Source organism: Theobroma umbraticum, unplaced genomic scaffold (assembly GCF_002168275.2).
Source record: "Theobroma umbraticum cultivar Fairchild unplaced genomic scaffold, ASM216827v3 scaffold_30.0, whole genome shotgun sequence".
In the NCBI taxonomy this organism is placed as follows: Eukaryota; Viridiplantae; Streptophyta; class Magnoliopsida; order Malvales; family Malvaceae; genus Theobroma; species Theobroma umbraticum.
In genome coordinates, this window is record NW_018397254.1 from 12,811,784 (window position 1) to 12,834,605 (window position 22,822).

At 35.3% G+C, this 22,822-nt stretch overlaps 4 protein-coding genes across 11 annotated transcripts; 3 read left to right on the forward strand and 1 right to left on the reverse strand.

Annotated features, from left to right (window-relative positions):
* Positions 1–775: 775 nt before the first annotated feature.
* CRN (Protein kinase superfamily protein) lies at positions 776–3,863 on the forward strand. Of its 2 annotated transcripts, none has more exons than XM_021442114.2 (2): positions 776–2,502; positions 3,122–3,863. In XM_021442114.2, the coding sequence occupies exons 1-2, from the start codon at positions 1,607–1,609 to the stop codon at positions 3,444–3,446; spliced, it is 1,221 nt and encodes a 406-aa protein (XP_021297789.1). In that variant the 5' UTR covers positions 776–1,606; the 3' UTR covers positions 3,447–3,863. The 2 variants fall into 2 exon arrangements, with proteins under 2 accessions (XP_021297789.1, XP_021297793.1); XM_021442118.2 differs by having other exon boundaries at positions 781–2,502; positions 3,137–3,863.
* Positions 3,864–5,738: 1,875 nt separating this feature from the next.
* LOC110427563 (light-regulated protein 1, chloroplastic-like) lies at positions 5,739–7,281 on the forward strand. 4 transcript variants are annotated; one of them, XM_021443121.1, is made up of 4 exons: positions 5,739–6,049; positions 6,135–6,296; positions 6,414–6,499; positions 6,931–7,281. In XM_021443121.1, exons 1-3 carry the CDS (start codon positions 5,808–5,810, stop codon positions 6,487–6,489), a joined length of 480 nt encoding a protein of 159 aa, XP_021298796.1. In that variant the 5' UTR covers positions 5,739–5,807; the 3' UTR covers positions 6,490–6,499; positions 6,931–7,281. The 4 variants fall into 4 exon arrangements, with proteins under 4 accessions (XP_021298796.1, XP_021298804.1, XP_021298791.1 ...); XM_021443129.1 differs by having other exon boundaries at positions 6,968–7,281; XM_021443116.2 differs by lacking the exon at positions 6,931–7,281 and adding an exon at positions 6,595–6,621.
* A 140-nt stretch (positions 7,282–7,421) lies between these two features.
* Positions 7,422–9,557, reverse strand: LOC110412245 (tRNA dimethylallyltransferase). 3 transcript variants are annotated; one of them, XM_021422775.2, is made up of 7 exons: positions 9,122–9,557; positions 8,798–8,924; positions 8,678–8,691; positions 8,451–8,561; positions 8,279–8,371; positions 7,739–7,845; positions 7,422–7,572 (listed from the first exon to the last, which is right to left on the reverse strand). In XM_021422775.2, the coding sequence occupies exons 1-7, from the start codon at positions 9,208–9,210 to the stop codon at positions 7,427–7,429; spliced, it is 687 nt and encodes a 228-aa protein (XP_021278450.1). In that variant the 5' UTR covers positions 9,211–9,557; the 3' UTR covers positions 7,422–7,426. The 3 variants fall into 3 exon arrangements, with proteins under 3 accessions (XP_021278450.1, XP_021278442.1, XP_089639083.1); XM_021422767.2 differs by having other exon boundaries at positions 8,678–8,721; positions 9,122–9,547; XM_089782957.1 differs by lacking the exon at positions 7,739–7,845 and having other exon boundaries at positions 7,447–7,572; positions 8,678–8,721; positions 9,122–9,551.
* An 8,335-nt stretch (positions 9,558–17,892) lies between these two features.
* On the forward strand, positions 17,893–22,529 carry LOC110409987 (auxin response factor 2A-like). Of its 2 annotated transcripts, XM_021419542.2 has the most exons (12): positions 17,893–18,124; positions 18,201–18,296; positions 18,386–18,442; positions 18,530–18,700; positions 18,800–18,884; positions 19,462–19,552; positions 19,753–19,917; positions 20,128–20,247; positions 20,352–20,596; positions 20,717–21,609; positions 21,698–21,888; positions 22,112–22,529. In XM_021419542.2, exons 1-12 carry the CDS (start codon positions 17,999–18,001, stop codon positions 22,275–22,277), a joined length of 2,406 nt encoding a protein of 801 aa, XP_021275217.2. In that variant the 5' UTR covers positions 17,893–17,998; the 3' UTR covers positions 22,278–22,529. The 2 variants fall into 2 exon arrangements, with proteins under 2 accessions (XP_021275217.2, XP_089641702.1); XM_089785576.1 differs by having other exon boundaries at positions 18,530–18,884.
* The last annotated feature ends 293 nt before the right edge of the window (positions 22,530–22,822 follow it).

Here is a 22,822-nt window from a genome sequence, read left to right on the forward strand (position 1 = left end):
AGGGGAGAATCGAGATCTCCCAGCTTGCTGGCTTTTGGATTCGTTGGGTCCCAACTCCCAAGCGCAGGGCGCTCCCGTGGTTAAAAAAACAGAACCAAGTATCAGCAGCAGGGGGACGGTGACAAGTCGAACAAGCTCTCAAAAGCCTCACGCCTACGCACTTGTTGTCCTATCACACGTCCCTAACATTATTATTATTATTATTATATCAATAAAACTGGTTTTCTCAAGCAAACATGCGTACATACATACATATAAAGGCAAATAGTAACACAATTCAATGAATGGTTTTCTTTTTGGGTGTCCTAAAGATAGAAACGTATGATTGTACTAATTAAAATAAAGAAGGGAGACAAAAAAGGCAATTACTAGCTAGCTCTATACTATACTGATATTTATTCATGATAAAAAAACGAATAAAACTTTACTAATCCCACCATAACACTGTGCCCCTTTGTATAGTCACAAAAAGCCACATGGCACAAATTCCCGTGGGTTCCCTTCTAACGCCTCCGATGTTTTCCTTGGCCCCCGAACCCACGGTCACGATCCTCTCTCTCTCCCTTGTCACACACAGTTCGATGTCTCGCTTTCGGCCTCGTGATAGCGATGCTTATTCCCACGTGGCACGGACCCCCTGCACTCGATAGCGGATGGCGGGAAGTGAAGAGCTATGGCCCTTGGCCCCAAATTTACAATTAGAGAGAGAAAAACAATACCAAACAAGGTTCCCTTTCTTTTTATTTTCCTTATTCCGATACTACAGAATTTTGGTTACAATAATGCCAGTGAGGAAAGGAAACAGTTAGGGCTTGGCTTGTTTTGTTGTGATGTTTTTTAAGCCCAATGATAACAATTATTGCTCAAGAAAATTTAAACTAATAATAATACTTACAAAAAAAAAGAAAGTTCGAAAACGACTTATACTTTGCTAATTCTTGCTCTTTTGACTGGGAATCCGCTACCCTTTGGAGTTTTACTCATGTTTTGAGAGGCAAGAAAAACTGGGTTCTCAATTGTTTTTTCTCCTTAAAGTCTAATATCTCAAGTTATCAACACTTAAAAAGGACATTTTTCTCTGTCAAATGTGCGAACCTTTCTCTTTCGGTATCCGCTCTGTTGCTTAAGTTGGGTACATTTTATGTTTGGTTTGAAATTTGAAGATTAGATTCGTTTGGAGTTTCAGGTCAGGGAACACATAAAAAAAAAAATCAATGGCGAAATGATTCTTTGCGTCTTCCTTTGGAAGATTTTGAGTTGAAAAAAATTCGATTTTTATCTCTTCTCAGCCGGTTTCAAGTGCTTGAAGGTTCCTCTAGAGGGTTTTCTTGTCATTTTTGTCCACAAAAGTTGGAGCATTTGGAGTAGAAAAAAATTGAAGCTTCTTTAGTTTTGGTGCAGAGTAAAAGCTCTAGAACTGCTTGTGTGGGAAATTTAGCTTCTTTTGAGTTTATTTCTGTTCTGCTCTCTGAGATGCTGGAGAAGAATGAAGAATTTCTGTGGATTTTCGGATTTTTGAGCCATGGTCTCTTTGAAGCTTTAGGATAAGAAAGAACTGTACGGATATGTGGATTTGGCTCATGCTCTTAGCTTCTCTTTTTCTTTCATGACTTTGGTGTTTGTTTGTGGCTTTGTTGCTTCAATGGAGAAAAGAAGTTGCACTCTCTCTTTGCTTTTGCTGCTGCTTCTTTGCTTCCACCTAACAACTGTACAATGCGAAGGAAGGCTCATTAGACACCTCTCTTCTCTGCCTCCTTCACTTTCTACGCCTCAAGAATTCAAGATTGGATTCAAAAGGATCATTCTCAGCATTGCATTAGGAATTCTAACTGGACTTATTGGAGCCATTCTTTTTGCTTTATTAATCAAATTTGCAGTTCAGTACATGAACCAAACCCCAATCCTCAAAGGTCCCGTTATATTTTCCCCAAAAATATCTGCCAAGACTCTCCAATCAGCTCTTTCAACTGAGAATCAGTTGCTAGGATCAAGCTCCAATGGGAAGTACTATAAAACAGTTCTTGATAATGGGCTCACTGTTGCAGTCAAAGTCCTTGAGCCCTTTGATAATGGTTCACCGGAGAGGCACAGCAAGTCGGTAAAGAGAAGGATACAACAAGAACTGGAGATTCTTGCTAGCTTGAGGCACAGGCATCTGATGAGTTTAAGGGCTTATGTTCGTGAATCTGATAGGTTTTCTTTGGTTTATGATTACATGCCCACGGGGAGCCTTGAGGATGCAATGAATAGAGTTAGGGGCAATCAGTTGCAGCTTGGATGGGATGTCAGGCTTAGGATTGCTGTTGGGGTGATTAAAGGCCTTCAATATCTTCACTTTACTTGCATCCCTCAGATTTTGCACTACAACTTGAAACCCACGAATGTGATGTTAGATGCTGAACTCGAACCAAGGCTGGCAGATTGTGGCTTGGCTAAGCTCATGCCTAATATAGATAGGGCAACTTCAGGTTACGGTGCTCCTGAGTGTTTCGAGAACTGCAGGTACTGAAATTGTTCTGCTATTTAAAGGTTACCGTATCTTAGTTTTGTAAGAATTTCGTGCTTTACTAAATCTGTGGTGTGACTTATGGTTGGAATTGGATGCAGTAGGAAGCTCCATGTTGATATCCCTGAGGATAGTTTCTTGCAATTCCTTAATAAGTATAATCAGGAATCCGGTTATGAAGTTCGTTGCAAATATTGATAGTTGTTTGTTCTTTTCTTATGCGCAACATATGCATAACTAATTTATCTATGGCAATTGATATTTCACTTTGGAACTAATTTTCAGATACTTATGTTGGAAATTTGCATATATTGGTCTTTTTCATAGGTCTCCTTGAAGTTTTTCCAGTCTTCCACTGGAACTTATAATGCATGCTAGTTTTTGAAAGCAGTGCTCTTTTGTTTTTCTGGCAGACATGCGGCAGTAAATGGAATCATGAATATAAAGCAATTGGGATTGGACAAGAGCTTTGTTATTTTCTGTTATGTCCTTGCTTTCATGTTTTCTTAATAGAAAAAGTCACTTATGTTTTGTTTACTGACCCCTGTTATTTGTTGATGCTATTTCCAATTTGTGAAACACTAAACCTCATGCTGTTCTAACATAGATGGATAGTTTCAATTCCAACAGGTATACTGATAAGAGTGATATCTTTAGCTTTGGGATGATATTAGGTGTTCTCTTGACTGGTAGAGATCCCACTGATCCATTTTTCGGTGAAGCAGCCAGTGGAGGGAGTTTAGGGCAGTGGCTTCGGCATTTACAGCAGGCAGGTGAGGCACGAGAAGCACTAGATAAAAGTATTGTTGGTGAAGAAGTAGAGGAAGATGAGATGCTGATGGCAGTGAGAATTGCTGTCGTCTGCCTATCAGATTTGCCTGCTGATAGGCCTTCTAGTGATGAGCTTGTTCCCATGTTAACCCAGCTGCATAGTTTTTGATGAAAATGTAAGTATATTGAAACTCAAGCCTCCTCAGCTTCCAGGGATAGGATATTTTTGGACTTTACTTTGAGGGTTTTGGTCTAGAAGCTGCTGTGGCTCTAACCCATTTACAACATGTGAAGAGACCAGGCATCTTGCTCTCAACCGTCATTGGTTTCATTTATGCTCTCTTCAAGTCTTAATGTTTTCTTATTAGAGACTGGGCTTATGGTATTGTGTACATGGCTAATGCTATAAGTCAAGACAGGTGGTCAAGGAGATTTCTAACTCAGACATTGACTCTTTGATCAGATAACTGTGGGACACATCTGCATTATTGTGTCCTTAAACAACCAAATTATGGTGGGGTTTTCTTGGTTGTCTTTATGTTGGCAAAACTCTGTTGGAATATCACGGGTGCTTTTTGCATTAAAATCAACTAGTTATGGTAATTTTCTTCATGGGTTCTCAGGGATGAGGATTGAGATTCTTGTCTGTACCGTATGTATTGTTGGTTCTTTCCAGGTAACAGTATGGTCTGGTACTCAACTTGTACATCATCCTGCTATAAATGCTTTTTCAAGTTGGCTGTAATAGGAAGACAGGTGTCTTCTCCTGAAAAATGAGATTGATGGTACATGATTTTGGAAACAAAATTCAAAAGTTACTGGTGGAGTTGGATTGAATTTGAATGTGTTTTTCTTGCCTATCTTGAGCTTGTAGTCAAACAGAGGAACAAGAACTTTTCCTTTATTCAAGCATATATAATGGAATTGTTGCCTAAAATCTAAATCAAGCTGCATCCTTTTATTTTTTTATCTTTGTTTCTTGATTGTCTTTTATGTCGACAAAAGCTTTCGAAATCAGAGTCGTTAAGTAGATACGAGTAATGGATGGGCAATGCTAAGGATGAGTAGGATGCATGTTGCAATGGTTGTTACAAGTAGCATTTTCTTTCAGCCTCAAAAGAGCAAAGTCCAATACGGTTTGGTGGTATGGTGGGATGTTGACTTTTTATTCGCAGTGACAAGAAGTCGAGTTGAAAGAAAGGTCTCGGCCCTCGCCTGCTCACAGCAATCGAATAACTACAAGGAAACAAACTTCAATCTCGTAAACAATTATTCATGCTTGGAGGGGTGATAGGAATAGCTGGCATGAGATTAGCTTTTAGCTTTGGAAAAGTTGTGTGACCAATCAAAACGTATCCTCATGCAATTTATATGCCTAGGGAGCCTGGAAAGTGTGTGGTGGTCATGCGGCGGGGACCAAAAGGAGCAGCATCGCATGCTCCAACCAAAAGGGTGATTGCCTCTGCCTGACTTCAAATCAAAACACTGTTAAGCTGCTCCTCACAGCTGTGTTATTAACCCCTCACTCCAAATGCCCTATGCTTCTGGTAGTTGCTCATTACTTTTCTATTTTTTATATTATCTCAACTCAGTATTAAAACTTGCTTAAGAATATTAGGCCAACACTGTGGCTGGCTTTAGCTTTTGCATCAAAAATCAATAAGAAAACAGAAACAGAAGCAAAGCTACAGTATGCAGACTTTTAGAGCGACAGTGCTTTTAGAAAAGGGTATGGATGAGAATATTAAACATGTTTTTAATTAAAAAGAGAGAAGATGCTGCTTATCCGTCTTTCTACCCAGAAGCATACATGATGTTTCTTTAGATAAACCCTGTTTAAGAAATTTTTTTTCTTTTGTTTTTCTTGGTATAAACTTTACTTTAATCACATCCTACATTTACCACTTGAGTTTAGTTCTCGTTCAAGTAAGAATGTTTTGAACTATAAGGTATGGATGTGGTCGCCTCTGAATTATTTTAAGAAATTTATATCAAATTTTATTTTTTTATATTGAATTAAGTACATTTTTATGATAATAATTAATAAAAATTTTATTTATTATTTTATATTACTTCACGTTAATATAATATATTGATATATAATAATAAATTTATGTTATATTTCACTCTCACTTTAATATTATGTAAATATAAAATTATATATATATATATATTTTAAAAAAGGAGAGGACACGTTGAAATCGCAAACCATGTAAGCAACTAAAGAATTGATGCCTGATATCTATGAAGCCAGAAGCAAGATTTTGGGTCAGTGTTGGGCTTCCGTAACCCAATTTAAAAGCCAGACCACAAAAATAGTCATGAAATTTCCTCCTCTGGACCTTGGCCTAGTTGCTTTTTGTCGAGTTCTAAGCGGGTTGTAGCAACAATTGTCGGTGTTTGGTAGTGAAAAAATCTTAAGCTGATTGAGAGCCCCGGAGACATCACCGCCACACTCAGTGAAACCAGATATGTACCTTATCCACTCCCATAAACAGAATCTTGCCAGTTCTACCTTATCTATATATTCATGTCAGTAAGTAACCAAACAACTCAATACAAAGTATTTTGCTCCAAAAACCAGCTTTACCAAATGCAGGCAGCCTTAAGCTTAACACCTTCACCCCTCTCCATAGCCTTAGTGACACCCACCAAGACTTTGGCTCTGCCATGGAAGTCCATGCTTAAAACGCAGACTCCTCGATGTTCCCCGATAAAAGGAACACCTGTTGCACAGGACAACTCCACTGTTGATTACAGCTCCATGTCCTCGTAAGTTCACTCTTCATCACCTGTGGGCTTCATCTACATCATGTGCTTGGACTATTTGATTTTAATTCGAAGTGGTTTATGGCAGTGTTTTTCCAGCTGAGGCATGTGAGACGATTGGAGGAGAAGCTTGTGATGTTGAGATGTACCCTGAAGTGAAGCTAGAGCCGCCAGAAGCTCAAGGCACCAAGGCTATGGCTGATTCAGAGCAGATTGACAGAGAATACCTGGAGTATAATAGTCCCAAGACGTAAGATCTTCAGATACTCTTGGTAGTTTTCAGACTTAGAAAATTGCAGTTGAACAAAATGAAACAAATACTAAGATTTAACAATTGCCTTTCCTTTGATATGGTCAATATTTTCAGGGTCTTCTTAGGAGAGGCTTGTGATGATCTTGGAGGAGAATTCTGTGAGCCCGAGTACCAGACAGGAGTCCATTAATTCCTAATAGGTAACCTAAAAGTGCATATAAATAAGTTGATTATACCTTCTGTTTAATTTATCTGTAACCGACTGACTTGACTTTGTTGTATGCATCTGACATAGCTGTTGAATAATGATCCTGATTTTGAAGCTATCATGAACTTATTTTTCCGTAGAGTAATGGCAATAGTCTAAACATTTTAAGGAAATTCATCTCGCAAAGACTGCTGGTTGAGGTCGGGACAAAAGGAAAAAAACCCTGTTATAGAAAACACTGTTTTTCTCTCTTACCAAACATACTATTTGTACAAATCAACATCACCATTCCACAATTCAGCCGAGTAAATGCTGTCATTAGAATCGGCTACCATAATGGATTATAACCATCACTGCCTCTACTGCTTCCTTCACGGCCCTAGCTTATGTTATTTTTATCATTTCTGAGATGCAATTTTACAGAAATCTATGCATGATGATCCCAACTTTGCATCAACAGAGATAAAAGAGGGTAGGAAACAAGTTCAGATCAGCAGATATTGCCTTTTATAGTGAAAGGTAGTTACTATTGAGCTTTAAAAAAGGCAGGGCCTTACAAATTGGCAGTGTAGTTTACCAAAAACCAGAATAGAAGAAGTGAAAGTACATTTCAGTTAAAAAACTCGTTTGTTTAAGATCTGAAAACGTGATCTCAAGGAGACATAATGACAACAATGGGTATCAACTATAAAATACCCTATGAAGGCACAACTTGAATGTACATCAGATCAACATGTTAATCAATAAAATTGCAGATTTCATTGAGTATGGACAGATTCGGGTACCAAAATCTAGTGAAATGAAATCAACCAACAACATTGTTATTCACCATCTTCAGTCTTCAGCAATCCCTTCAAGGAACCTCCACCAAGGTGGGTTCTTTTAATATTCTACATCTCAATGAAGTTTGGTAACATTACTACTGTTCATCATCACCATCCTCAGTGATCTCCTCCAAAAACAAATACTGGAACGCTATGGAGTACTTTGCTATTCTTTTGCTCATAGAACTGCCATTTCCTGGATACTTGTTATATTTCAATAGAAATGATCCGGCACCATCACCTTCAGCACAAATAATCAAATAACTTATGTATTAACAGAAAAACAAAGAAAAAGCAAGACGAGAAAAGAATAGTGACCATAAAATCAAGCCATGGCAGATGCTTTATTAGACACATCAACATGCTAGCGCATCACAAACAAAGGTTAAGCGACTTCAAACACAAACCTTTGACTGTAAAAATGGCGGAAATCCATCTCTTGTAGATAAATAGCAACCTTGGAGAGTCCCCATGGTGCGTATCAGATAGTAAAAGCTTGCAAGGCCCTTTTTTACTGCGCATATTTCATGTTAGTATCTGCCATTACCCGAGCAAATTGCACCATACATCCACCTTCCTTGTGTGCAACATTTCATTTTTATGCACAAATCTTAAAAATTCAATTTTTGAATCCGTGGTTTTTTAAAATTATTTCAAATCTATCCATTCTAACAAATCACTATTAAAAATTAATGAAGAATCGCAACTCAACATGATGTAAATATTCATGTTGATGGAATAATTGAAATAATTGAAATTTCACGTGGACATGGCATCATGATTTGATGGAGTAATTGAAATTTAAATATATTTAAAACGTTCATTATAAAAAAGTGATCTTAAAAGATGCCATAAAATGAAATATTACAAATAAGCCATGAATAATTGGTGCATTATACTCCTTTAACGTCAAGATGAAGCATTTTTCCAGTGAAAGATTGGCTTACCATGCATGGGTTATTGCATTTTGACACAAAGCTAGAGTCCGAACCATTGCCAAGTCTCTTCCACGAGGATTACCATATCTCTCTTGACAGCTCCTAATTGATGATTCAGAAGGATGGGAAAATGAATATTCTGTATAAATAGGCTGCTTGAACTAGTAGCAAAGTACCATACCTTTCTTCGAAGAAATTTCCAAAATCATCAACGATAACTGCAGCTGGAAACGTGTCGTGAAGGTGAAATGCAGCGAAGTACTTCTTGATCCCATCGTCATCATCAGCATATCTTCAAGAAAAGCACCAGAATTCAAATATTCAATAGAGAATTAGCATTGCCAAAAACGAAAGTGCAGTTCGTATCATAATGTTTAACCATTAAGACGTTCCAAGGACGCTCCTTACTTCATTTTTATTCGCTGAAAGACATCATAGGATGGATCAATGCCCTGAAAATTTTGATATCCATAGTAAATGAAAGTTATCAGCACTGTAACAAGCTCCAAAAGAAAGAAAGGCACGTACCTGGTACAAATAAGGGGGCTTGTTTTCTAGCCTTCGCCGGTTACATATAAAAACCACTTTACGATTGCTAGAGCTGCACTCTAACGCTGAGTTGATTGCAAACTGGAATAGCAACGAAGTCTTCCCACTGCAAAATTTTACATTACCCATGAAATACGAACACACACAAAAAAAAAAATCATAAAAATAGCGAATTATGATATGGGTTAACTGCTAAGAGTGATGGGTACTTGCTACGGTTTACGCGTAGTGAAAAACAAATGAAAGACCCTACCATGTGTTCGATGTAATTACTAGCAGACTTGTCAGTGAGTAGCGTTTTACCAGGAGGGGGGTCCCGAGAGAAGTGTAATTGAGTCAGATTCTTGCTGGTGGACATCACTTGGCCTTGCCAGGAAGAACCTGTCTACCATGGTCCCTCGGTAACTTCAGCCACGCTGCTAGATGCGCTTGCAAAATGGTGTTTTATGACTGGGCCAATACCAATAATTCTAGATTTTCAATGTGACAACTCTGTTTCTATATGTATATGTATATGTTCGATATCATGACATGCCAACTGTGCCAAATGTCGTTATAATTTTGCTGGAGGCCCAAGAGTTCGGACTCAATTGTGGTGCAAAAGTAACGGATTGCTGATTCATAGCAAGAGTCTTGAAGATCAAGACCCTTGGGCCCAAGGCCAGCGGCGTCTCTTGCTCATCCAGGAATCCATGGAGAGTGCGGTGTCCGATTTCTGTTTTCTTTGTACTTGTGAGAATGCCATATATGCGTGGATGAGGAATGTTATGATGAATATTGTATAAGTTGCAACCCCAGATTGGCCCTGAAATGTAGCCACCAAGGCTATGATTACACTGGATCTGTTTCATCTGAATTTGGTTTCAAAATTGTTTTCGTGATGTTCCAGTCTTTTTCAATCTTTCCGCAACAGGAACATGAGACTTGAATGATGTAGTGTTAAGATAGGTATCTATGATTCTATTTCTTCAAAAGGATGTCAACTGGTAAATAATAATCAAGTACCCATAAGTGTTTGATCCAATGAACCCTATCCGATCCAATTACATAGAATTCAAGTAATTTATATTTGAGTTTAGGATAAGTTCGGGTGAAATTATACTATTATTTCGAGTAGGGTACATGTATTACTTTTTGAATACTCGACATTCGAACTCGTCTATATATATATATGTATATATTTATATAATATATTATATATTTTTAGGGAAATCAAATTTGGATAATGCTCTTAGACTACTAATAGCCTTGCCAATTTAACTAAATTCACTTTTTGTTATTATATGAAATGGAATTATATTTATTATTTTTTATTTATATATATATTTAATGCAATAGTAATGTATGACTTTGTATAAGTAAAATAGGGGTTAGTAAGAGATAATTGTGCTGGATATAATCAACTTCATATAAGAAATCTAATTTGGATATAGATATTCTAGAAAGACATGGATCTAGAGAAATAGAAGCATTATTTATAACAGTAGATTTTTTTTATTGAGAAGGTCATGATTGGAAGAATCTCTCTTAGGTTTTATCAGGAGAAATAAACAGCAATTCTAGGAGTATGTCTTTGATACCAAACAGATAGTGAAGACTAGACTCTATGGGCAAGATAGAAGACAGAACTATATAAGAGAAAGAAATCCATGTAACAGGTATGCCTTGGTCACAGAACACAGCTCTCTTAGCCTCAAGAATGGTGTGTGCCTTTTAGTTACAAGAATAATTTTCAATAAACAACACGATTCATCTTCCCTGCTCAATCCAATCAATATCAATATGTTTGATACGTCTTTGAGATCAAATCTCTTTTTGGTGCACAGGTTTCATCAGAAATGACAAGTGCAGAGCATACTCAAGGATTTGAACTTATGAGAGAATTATGCTTATTTCTCATAATAATCCCTACGAAAGAAAGGGAAGGATTTAAAAACTCATGTTGAAAGAAACACACAATTGTATTTCCAAGGGTATTTTAGCTTTCATTACAATAGGTCTTCTCCTTTTATAGATTAAGGAGTAGGAAACGATAAACTTTACATAGTGAAAAAGATAGATATACTAGTACACAAGTTTTACATAATGAACTAAAAGATAAAAATACATGTACAGATACTGATTGAAAAGATAAAGATACAAGCATAGTGATAATACTGACATTCTTACAAACTTTTATAAAGAAAAGGTTTTGCTTTAGTTATAATCTATTTCTAGGTCAAAAGTAAAGTTGGGTTCCACTATCATCTATTACTTCTTTTCTCTGCAGATATACTCATGTAGACAGAGGGCCTTGGGGTTTGTATCGCAATGTCCTTTACACGTTTTACAAGGTGGCTTTATAGAGAGTTGTGTAATCTTATCTTCATTTATTTCTTCTTACTCCCAAAGGTCTTGAAATTATTCACGAGAATCAAGAATCCCTTCATTTTATTCTTTTAATGCTGTTTTAATCTGGTCATGATAAGGTCCAAGTGTCTCAAGGAAATAATCCATGGACATCTCTATCTTTGGTGAAGGCCAAATATGACCAGGGATGATCCTATTGTGCTGGCAAATGCGCCTTTGAAATGTTCTATACTCTTGGTCAAGTTCTTTTATATTGCAAGGGAATGACTTATATGCATATGCTAAGGGAAATGCCCCAAGCTAGGTGACTTTTTCATGTGTCACAAAATATTGAGACTTGTAAATGATGGAAATGACCATCTCTTTTTTTTCCTGCCTTTGATATAGTTAGCTCTTTCCAGTGTAAAAATGAGTAAAACCATGTGAGGATATCCACAAATTTCTTCCTCCACGTTTCTATTTCTCCATTTATCACTTTTTCTATGAATTTTAAGAAGTCTGTAATGTGAAGTTGGATACCAATATGATACTTATGAGCATCCATTTCAATTCTTCGGGAAACTCCATCAATTCATAGTAGAAAGGATGGATGAAAGGGTATTTTGGATGGAGATCATAAGATTTTAGGATTAGACCACTATATTTCCAGAAAACTTCAATTTGAATTTTTGCATCTTCTTTTTTGAAAGCATAAATCTTTATTTTAATATCAATTCTGTCAACTATTGGAAGAGTTGTATATAGTTTGGACAGGTTGCACCGTAGAGTGTGGTTTGCTTGTGTTTTGTAAAGATGAGATGTAAATTCCTTAAAGAACTTCTGAATCTGTATGAAGAGTACTTAGATGCTGTCTATTTTTGTAACATTTTAGTGCTTAGGTTTTTGGTTGTTTGTGTTGGGTAGTTGTGTTGTAGCCAATTTTGTATCCACGGAGCGGACCCCTTTTCTCATATCACCTAAGTTCCTTTTGAAAAGAAATGTAGATAAATTCTGTTAGATAGTTTGATAATATTAGTATTTGGACTCTTGGACTAAAATATTAATAAATAAATAATTTTATTATTCTAACTTTTGGATTAAATAATAAAATGATATTTATGAAAAGTGCTTATTGATAAAAAGTTGTGACTGAAGAGTAATAAAAAGTTATCATATTAAATATAACTTTTGAGTAGTTTAATTGTGAAAGTAAATAATTGTTTAAAGAGTTATATTATGAAAGGAAACAAATATTTACATTGAAAGATGAATATGTTAGCTCATTATATAAACAATGTTATTACATTGTTATTTACATAATTTTGGTAAGTGTGTTAAAGACTTTATTGTATCCTAAAGGTTGAAAAAATACTTTAAAGAATGTGTTTATTCACGCTCTCAAAGTCATATTCTTCTTTTTCTTAAAAATTTCTAAAAATCTTAAAGTATTTCTTTAAATCTTTTTCGTAATTGTTTCGTGATGGAGACTAGACCAAATTCAAGTGTGAAGGTTTACTTCCAAAATCAAGAAGTAATCAAACTCGATAGATTCAATAGAATGAATTTCACTAAATAGAGGGACAAGATGGTATTCTTATTAACCACATTGAAGATTTATTATGTTCTTGAGGTAGATCAACTATCAATTTCAAAAGAGATCACATTAATAGAAACAACACAAATAATAACATTACTGCAACAACAATTACTATAGCAACCACTGCTAATGTTAACATGGAGAAAGGAAAACATGTCAAGTTTATGTCTTGAATACATTCTCAATTCTCTCACTGATTAATTGTATGATTTCTTCAAACATAACACTACAAAAAAAAAAAAATTAGACTGCACTTGAGAAAATGTACAAAAAGGAAAAAAATGGTGTGGATAAATTTCTTGCATTAATATACTTTGAGTTTACCATAATAGATACCAAATCAATTATAGATCAAGTACATGAGTTACGAGTTCTAGTTTCTAAATTAAGTGAACTTGCACTTCTTGATAAAATGTCTTTTCTTTCCACAATGATAACACTCGAATTGTGTTATGAAAGAAAACACTGGTTGAAGAGTTATATTATGAAAAGAAACAAATCTTTACATTGAAAGATGTATATGTTGGCTTATTATATAAAGAATGTTATTATACTGCTATTTTCACAATTTTGATAAGTGTGTTAAGAACTTTATTATATCCTGAAGGTTGAATAAATATTTTAAGGAAAGTGTTTATTCACACCCTTAAAGTCATATTCTTCTTTCTCTTAAAAATTTCTAACAAATTCTTCTCGTGTTTCATTTTTAGGTGAAATTCTCAATTGTACAAGTTAGGCATTACAGCCCTACGCTGCCATGCACTTTTACAAAAAGCTGCAATTTTGTTGACTAACTAAAAGAATTATGGGTGCTCTTTATAAGGGAGAAAAAACAAAAAAAAACTCCTCTACCAATAGTTGTTATTAGATTATTCGAAAGCTAAAGGGATCAAAACGGAACCATATAAAGGTAATGCATAAATCTCAACCTTTAGAAATAAATAAGCATGTGAACATATAGGTGCACTAGCACGACCTATAACAGCATTTCCAACTTTGGCTCTTTCAGCCACAAGTTTTCCTTGCTACTTTGACATTAGAAGCCAATCATCATGGTTTTGCAATTGAAGAGTAAGCGGCGTCAAATCCTCAATCAAAGGTTTTTATACTATAATGTCGCCTTTTGCATTTTGTTGTTACATTGAAGTTCCAAAAGAAGAGGGAATTTGCTCTCTTTTCCCATTGTCATGCCATAGATTCTATTCTGGCACATGAGTAATTATATGTTCTTCTTTAATTTGAAAGGGAACGTTGCTCTTGAGCTGTTGGTTGGGTAGATTGAAAAAAAAACTCGAAAGAATTTTTTAAACACTGTCGAGTGGCGGCTAGAGGCTATTCACAACTGAAGGCAATGGCCACATGCCAAATTTTGTTGGTGCAAATGGAGTTTAGATGGAATTCAATAAACTGACAAAATTTACTTTACGACAAGTCTTTTAATAAATGCTATCTTTAAAATTTATTTTGCTCCTATCACTCTGTATGTAAAAAAAATTATGGGAATAATCTTAGAGATACAATAAAGCTAATGTCTAACTTCGTATTGCACTTAACAAGAATAAACTGCTAAATACACTTAAAGGTTTGTAAAGTTGTTTGGCCTTAGAGTCTACTTTCTGTAGCAGGTAGATTACAAAGAATTTAGACTCTTTTGATAGGAGATGGGAACTTACGTGTTTATATTAATTTTAAAACCATAACACTTTTCTTACTCTTGATATTTTTGCTCTTATCTTATTTGTTTTTGATGTATCAAAATGTTCTTTATATAGGCTTGCAAGTGTCTCTTTTCAAGGGTATAACCTTTTCATCAAGGCATTTATTTGTCTTAAAGATTCCTTTACATTTTGTAAGACACAATCCTTGGAAAAGATATAGTTTTAATAATTATCTTATGAAAGGATAACCATTCATTCCAAAAGACATAATCTTTGAGCTATAATATTAAAAGATAACTTTTCATATCCAAACTTTTGAGCTATAGTGTTTTTCTTGTTGTCTCATAACCTTTGGATTTAGAGATATTTTTTCAATATATAACTTTACTAAGAGACAACTATTCACATAAAAAACTACCTATAATCCAAGAATCATATTATATCACACTATGTAATATAACTTTTGAGTTAAGATAACTTTTCATTTGAAGAGACAATCATTTTGTTTTAAAAATACACTAACAAAATTTGAAAAAGGTGGTCAGCATTTGAGAAAGAAGCTCTTAGAGAGAGAAACTAAAAAAAGAAGAGAGATAAGGAAAATGAAAAAAAAAGAAGAGAGATAAGGAAAATGAGAAAAAAAAGAATGAGAAATAGAAATGGTAAAATAGGTATAGAGTTTATGTTATATCATCAAGTAGATGGAAACTCAGACGATGGACTGACGACAAAATTTATGTGTCTAAAGACATATTATTTTGGAACAACTATTCATTTTCAATATTAATTTACCCATATATTTATTGTGTGTGTATGCGTATATTTTAAAGAATGCTTATAGTATTGAATTCCAATTAAAGCATCACATATATGTATTTAGTGGCTTAACAAAGCATGTTGCAGAAATTAATTAATTTGAGCTCATGTACATGCTACTTATATTGAAATTTCTTAGACATTCAATAAATATGGAGAAAACCATTGGTTTTGTTATAATTAAAGATGCAAAATTTCCCTGATTACATGACAATACTCCAAAAGAATATAAAGAAAAGAAAATGTTGATAGATGTTTATTACATTGGATAACAAGAAGTTCTTTTCTTTTATATATTTAATATGCTAAATTCTTTAAATTTACTAGTACTTCTCACTACTTGAAAATAAATTGCATAATACTTAAAAAAGTTTTTGAATTATTTAAATAAGTTTTTATTTTTTTATTACATTTGACTAACTTCTTGTATTTTTATTTTAAGCAAAATAAGCTTTTATGACAAATGGTTGACTAATTGTTATTAGTCAAAATCTTATTTATCATTTTATGTCACCTGATGCTTGTCATGAATCTAACATCAATAAGAGATAGATGAACTTCCTTAAGCTAACAATCATAGGGATGTCAATGGGTAAGGCACTTACTAATTTTAAGCTACTTGTTAATTTTTAGGTATTCAAACCTGCAACTACCTAAATATTTTTGAATTTACTATTTGAACCAGAACTCTATTGCCATATTTACTACTTGATAATTATTTGAATCCATTTATGTAATAAAATTTTACATATACTTGAATATGTGCTTGTACTCGTAAATAATAATAAAATATATTTCACATTCATACAATTCACTAATAATTAAATTTATAAAAAAATTTAAATTTAAATAACAAAAAATTAATATATCAAATAACAACTTGAATAACCAAAAACAAATATCTGAAATAACAACTTATAAGTTATATTTATTATCTCTATTATGTTCTTATTTGTACATATAAGTCAAAGGTTGTTAATAATTATTATCACTTAATAACAATACTTTAAAGTATTCTATTGATGTAAGCATAAATACAACACTAATAATTTTATAAGTTATAATTTTTGTAAATTACAAGTTTTGTTTATATAATAATGATAACTAACAAATTATTTTATTATAATGAGTATATAGTAATGTTTATATATAAATTAAATATAATAATATTTATAACTTGTTCATAGCATATTAGGATATAAGCATAATAATTATTATTAAATATAACCTATTTAATATGTTAATAAGTATGTAGTAAGCAGAAATGTTTGCATATAGATTAAATATATTAATATTTATAACCTATTAATATAACATATTTATATGTAACATATAGATTTACATAGACAAAACAATATTGTGTACTATATAAGTGTAATAATTATAATATTAATATGTTAGATATTTATTAATCATATATTAATATTAATATATAATTTTTATCATTTAAAATATATAATTTATAATTACATATTAATTTACAATATATAATAATAATAATATTGTTAGTAATATGATATTATTTAAATATAATTAATAATTTAATAATTTTATTATTTAAATATATTATTAATAATTTGACTAATAATTGCATTTGGATTTTTCTAAAAGGCGGTCTATACTATAATCCGGACGTCCCTACATCCAGTAATGTTATCTTATTATCATATTGTACTCGTAAAGTTTACAATATTTTTACCTTCAGCACATAGTTAATTAATTATAATATATTATTAAAAAAAGCTAGCAGTGACACGCGCTGGCGATTGGCGTGATCATCGGCATGAGCCGACCAGGAACTAGATGAAAATTTTGGAAGCCTCTGGTCAGGCGACAATGTCACTACGCCGCGGGAATCTGGGTTTTTGTTAGAGCTGATGAATTTTACCCTCTAGAGTCTATAAAAAGATATCTTAGCCACACGTGTTTATTATTCTAACGGAGCTTTCAACTGGTTTCAGAGATTTCATTGGTTGGTGACTTAGGATGATGTGATTTCTCTCATATTTTTTATTGGAGACCTCATCTGATCCTGCCTCTTAATAACAGGACAAAATATCCCTTCCCCTAAGTCAGAGCAACTTTCCGTTTGCGAAAAGACAAACGTCGTTTACTGTTTACCGAGCAGAACCCCACACGTATCCCGGCAATCATTACGGCGTTAAACTGAAACCGTCAATCAGGCTGACCTGGATTTAAAAATCTCCGCGCTGCGGGTAAACCGGTGGACAAAGGAAAAAGAGGAAGCTTTAGGGTACGGTGACCGGGAGTACCGGTTGCCAGTAGTGCGATATGATAACTTTACGATTGAAATAATTGCACATAAGAATCTGAGTCTCTGGCTGGGTAAAAGAAAAAGAAAGAAGAGAGAGAGAGACTGGTTACAGGCAGTGGTGAGACCCTTCACTGTACGAATACTAATGGCAGCGATTACTGTTGTTGCAGAAGAGAGAGAAAACGTGGCAGCGAAAAGGGACGGAGGAGATGATGAAACGAAAGCGATCCAAAAGCAATTGTTTTAAATGGAGGGATCACATTTTTTCTGTTTAACCCGCTCCATCACTTGGCGCTCTGAGTCTCTAGCTATCTAGGACTCCCCTTTCAGCAAAACATCCTCCCTCCTACTCCTTCATTTCACTTTAATATTCCCCTCCTCCCCCCCCCCCCCCCCCAAAGATTCGAGATTATTTGTTTTAGTTTAAATATAACCCATGGATTATAACGATGCTGCGATGGCTTCACACGGTTCAGCTCCCGTGACCGGTAAGAAATCGATCGGATATGGTGCGGTGGATTCCGGAGATGAGCTGTACAGGGAGCTTTGGCATGCATGTGCGGGTCCTTTGGCGACGGTGGCCGAGACAAGGAGACTTGGTTTTCTATTTTCTTCAAGGCCATATAGAGCAGGTTTTTTTTTTTTTTTGGAATTCCTTTTTATGTCTTTTATTTTCTGTACTTGGGCTAAAAACTTTGACAATTTCAGGTTGAAGCGTCGAGGAATCAAGTTTCTGATCAACAGATGCCAGCTTACGATCTTCCACCAAAAATACTTTGTCGTGTCGTCAACGTTCAGTTAAAAGTACTGCTTTAACTCCTCAACACAAAGCTTTATATTTCTGTCAATGAGGTTTTTCTTTTCTTTCCCTTTCTTAACTATTTTGATTGCAGGCCGAATCAGACACCGATGAAGTGTTTGCTCAAGTGTCTCTGCTTCCTTTGCCTAAAGTAAGCCAGTTCTTATGCTCCTTTCTTTGGATATTAATTCATGCTCATTGAAAATTTGATTAATAATGTACTAACTGAAATCTGAAGGCGCGGGCATGGCAGCAAGATGAGAACTCGGTGGAGAAGGAAGGAGAGTTGCCTCCGGCCCAACGTGCCCGTGTGCATTCATTCTGCAAGACCCTCACGGCATCTGATACGAGCACTCATGGGGGATTTTCTGTGTTGAGGCGTCACGCCGATGAATGCCTGCCTCCTCTGGTTTTCCCGCTCTTCCAGTCGGCTATTTATTGTTTGTTATGTTTTCGAATTCTGTGTTGTGAGAGGTATATGTATAGAGTTGTCTGCCTCTTTTTGCAGGACATGTCCAAGCAACCTCCCACTCAAGAGTTGGTAGCCAAGGATTTACATGAAAATGAGTGGCGTTTCCGCCACATATTTCGAGGTAATTGTTGGTTTCTTGATATAGTCATCTAATTGCTTGATATTTGAATATAATATTTCTTAATAGGATCAATGTGCTTAAATAGTTATGCACATAGACTTCTGAGGCTTCTTCTTTCCTCTCTCAATGTTTTGGTCCTTGTGGTTCATCATAGCAAATACACGCTTTTGTTAGTTGTTACTACGATGCTTGAGGATTCGAATATTCCCTAGGCTTACTATGTAATGGCCTTTACCAATAAAAGTCATCATTAGAATGCATTAATCCGCAAGCTACGAATGAAAAATAATGGCTCCAATATTTGGGTAAGCTCCTTTTCTGTTTGAAAGAAATGTGTTGGTTTCTGAATGACATTGGATGGAGCCATTTCATGTTATGAAGTATTTATTTTGGTTTTGTCTGAGTTATTAATCATCTTGACTTGCATTTAATTACTTATGTATCGCTCAACCTGTTGAGGTTTCTAGAGTTGGTTCTTGACGCATCTATGATTGGCATGTGACTGTCACCAATACATAAATGTTGGTAATCTTGTTTCAGCTGACCTAAGTATCTGTTTCTGAATTGTAAATGCTAGGTCAACCAAGGAGGCATCTACTTCAAAGTGGTTGGAGTTTGTTTGTCAGCTCCAAAAAACTTGTTGCAGGCGATGCTTTTATTTTCCTCAGGTGTACTACTGGTTTTCATTTTTCAGTTAGCGGTGATGATAGATAATCCTAGTTTTGTTCAATTATTGGTTGGTTATTGTTTAATGGTTGTTGTACTTGAACCATATTGCAGTCAGCATAGGAAACCAGTTAAACTATACAGGACACAGTTGATTCTATGATAGTTTAGGTGAATCTGACCTTGGGATTGTTATTCCCAGGGGTGAAACTGGGGAACTTCGTGTAGGGGTGAGACGAGCTATGAGACAGGCAAGCAATGTTTCTTCTTCAGTGATATCAAGTCAAAGTATGCATATCGGAGTCCTTGCAACAGCATGGCATGCTGTTTCAACGGGTACAATGTTCACCGTCTATTACAAACCAAGGTGTGTGCTATTCCCTATATTCTAATTTCTTTAGTAACTGTTATTTTTTTTTCCTGAGTAATTTATTACGCATGTATCCATATACTATGTCCTTGTGCATATCTCCAACTAATGATTACACTGTCTGAATCTATCAATGTCCGGTAGTGCAAATTTTATTTCATTCTGGTTATAGGTCTCTTAGGTTCTACTTTCTTCATCTAATTACAGGACGAGTCGTGCTGAGTTTATTGTTCCATTTCATAAGTATATGGAATCTATCAAAAACAACTATTCAATAGGGCTGAGGTTCAAAATGAGGTTTGAAGGAGAAGAGGCTCCTGAACAGAGGTAAGTTTTCCTTGAATTAATTTGAAGTTGAAGAATTAAAGGAAAATTAGTCTATTAATAACTTCATTTCTCCACTGATCACTGTCATGCCCTGATTGAACTAGGTTCTCGGGCACTGTGATTGGATATGAAGATGCTGATCCCATCAGATGGCCTGGCTCAAAATGGAGATGCCTCAAGGTGCACTGGGATGAGACTTCTCCGCTTCATCGCCCAGACAGGGTATCCCCTTGGAAAGTAGAACCTGCTCTGCCTCCTGCTGTGGATGTCCTTCCAAATAGTCGACTGAAAAGACCCCGTGCAAACATGGCATCATCACCTAGTGACTCATTGGTTCTTACAAGGGAAGGTATAAATAACTGGATTTTTTTGGCATTTTCAAGTGTTGTTAATTCTTCCTATGCTGTTGTAGTGTTGCAGTTCTTGTCTGTTGAGATACAAATTTGAGCTCCTTGCTGTATGTGGCCAGGTTCATCCAAAACCACCATGGATTCGTCACTAGAGAATGGGTTTCCTAGAACCTTGCAAGGTCAAAAAAGCTTGAGTCAGAGAGACACCTTAGCAGAGAATAAGTACCCATCACAAGGACAGGATCAAACTGAGACAGGTTTTGGTAAGCAACGACTTGCACCAGAAGATACACTTCCTCAAGTGATCCATGGAGAAAAGAGCATGAGTCCCACACCAGTTTCTTGGACCCTCCAAAAGCTCTACAAATTTGGTCAGCCTTCTGTTGAGCAGAGCTCTTCCAACATCGACCAATTGAAGACAGATATTTTTGATAAGGGACACCTATTTGAGTTGCCGGGATGTCCACAGCCAATGATGCGCTCAAGTGCTTCAGTCAACTTGTTGGGAGCAGAAGAGAAAAAAATAAATTACCAGGATTATTTTCCTGTTAGACCTGGAGGAGTTGAGGGGTACAACAGACCGCAAGGTTCTGACTTCCTGCAGCAGCCTGGGAAGTGGTTGTTGCCTCTGCTGCCAATAACACATACCGGAAAGTTACCTCCTGTGGATATCTTGAACTCACAGCCTCAGTCTTCACAGCCCAAGGATAATGTAAAATCTGAAGGAGACGGTATTTGCAAACTTTTTGGTATATCCCTTGTCTGCAATACAGTGCTGACGGAACTATCTGTACCACACACAAAATCAATTCCGAAGCCACTCAGGCAAATTTCATCAGACCATCCACAGGACTTAGGTTGTAATCTGATGCTGGAGCAATCAAAAAGTTCCAAGTTTGATGAGATTGCACTAGGAGATGATGAACAGGGCAAGCCTGTGCACACATCAGAGGAGCTTCCAGGAGACATTCTGAGAAAATTTCAGGGTGGTTCAGCCAGAACTTGCATTAAGGTTTCCCTGATTCAATCAATTGATAATTTTGGTTGAAGCAAATTTTCTTGTCCGGCAAATTTAACTTGCATTTGCCTCTTTCTTTTAGGTTTACAAGCAGGGGATTGCTGTTGGGAGGTCAGTGGACCTGACCAAGTTCAATGGCTATGATGAACTGATAGCGGAACTAGATAGGATTTTTGAATTTAATGGTGAATTAATTTCTCCCAACAAGAAGTGGCTGGTTGTATTTACTGACGATGAGGATGATATGATGCTTGTAGGGGATGATCCCTGGCAGTAAGTACTTATTATATGACTTAGTGCCAATGAATGCCGTAGCTAAAGTTACTGTTGAAGGGATTATCTCATTCAACAGATTGGAAATCATCACATTGAAAGTGAAAATATGTCTACAATAAATACCTTAATGAAAAACCCTTAAAGCGCCAAAGGTAATTCATTTTTCGAAGTTTCTAGATATATGTTATTCTGATTGAGTTTCCATTTTGTATAAATGTAGGGAATTTTGTACCATGGTTCGAAGGATCTTCATCTACACTGGAGAAGAGATTAAGAGGATGGATACAAGGCCGTTCAATGCGAAAGAAGAAGAAAATTCACCTGGCAAAGACCAGAAAACTAATTTGGTGCATCGTGCGAGTGTAGTGGCTAGGATTGAAAGGTAAAGCACCGGCATGTATGTAATTCTGTAGGGGGCTTGACTTAAAGCTTGGCTTGTTCTTTCTTAGAATTTATTCCAAATGAACGTGAAAGCTTCCTTAATTCATTCAATATCAAAGATCTTCCAAAATTATAAATGATATAATGAGCCAAATTCATAGTCAGCATTAGTACTTTCCACATATGTAATTTGGACTCTTTGTATTTGAGGGCCAAAAGGATAAAAGGTTATGAAAATTTATTAGTCTTGCTATAAACTTCTTTTTTTGTTTTAATTAAAAACTCATCACCATTTACGTTATTATAGTTTTTAAATTGAGATACGAATTGTGAATTGAAATCTTATTTATGAAAATGGGTATCATATCCTATCCTGATTAAAAATTTTAAAACCAACTATACATAAAGGTGGTACAATGTTTTGAACACAGATTCTTGCTTGAAATCCAAACTCAAACTCAATCAAATTCAAATTGACAAAAAAAAAAAAATCAAAGACTCAAAACTCAAAAAGACCCGAATCAGGAATGATTTGAACTCAAGACTGATT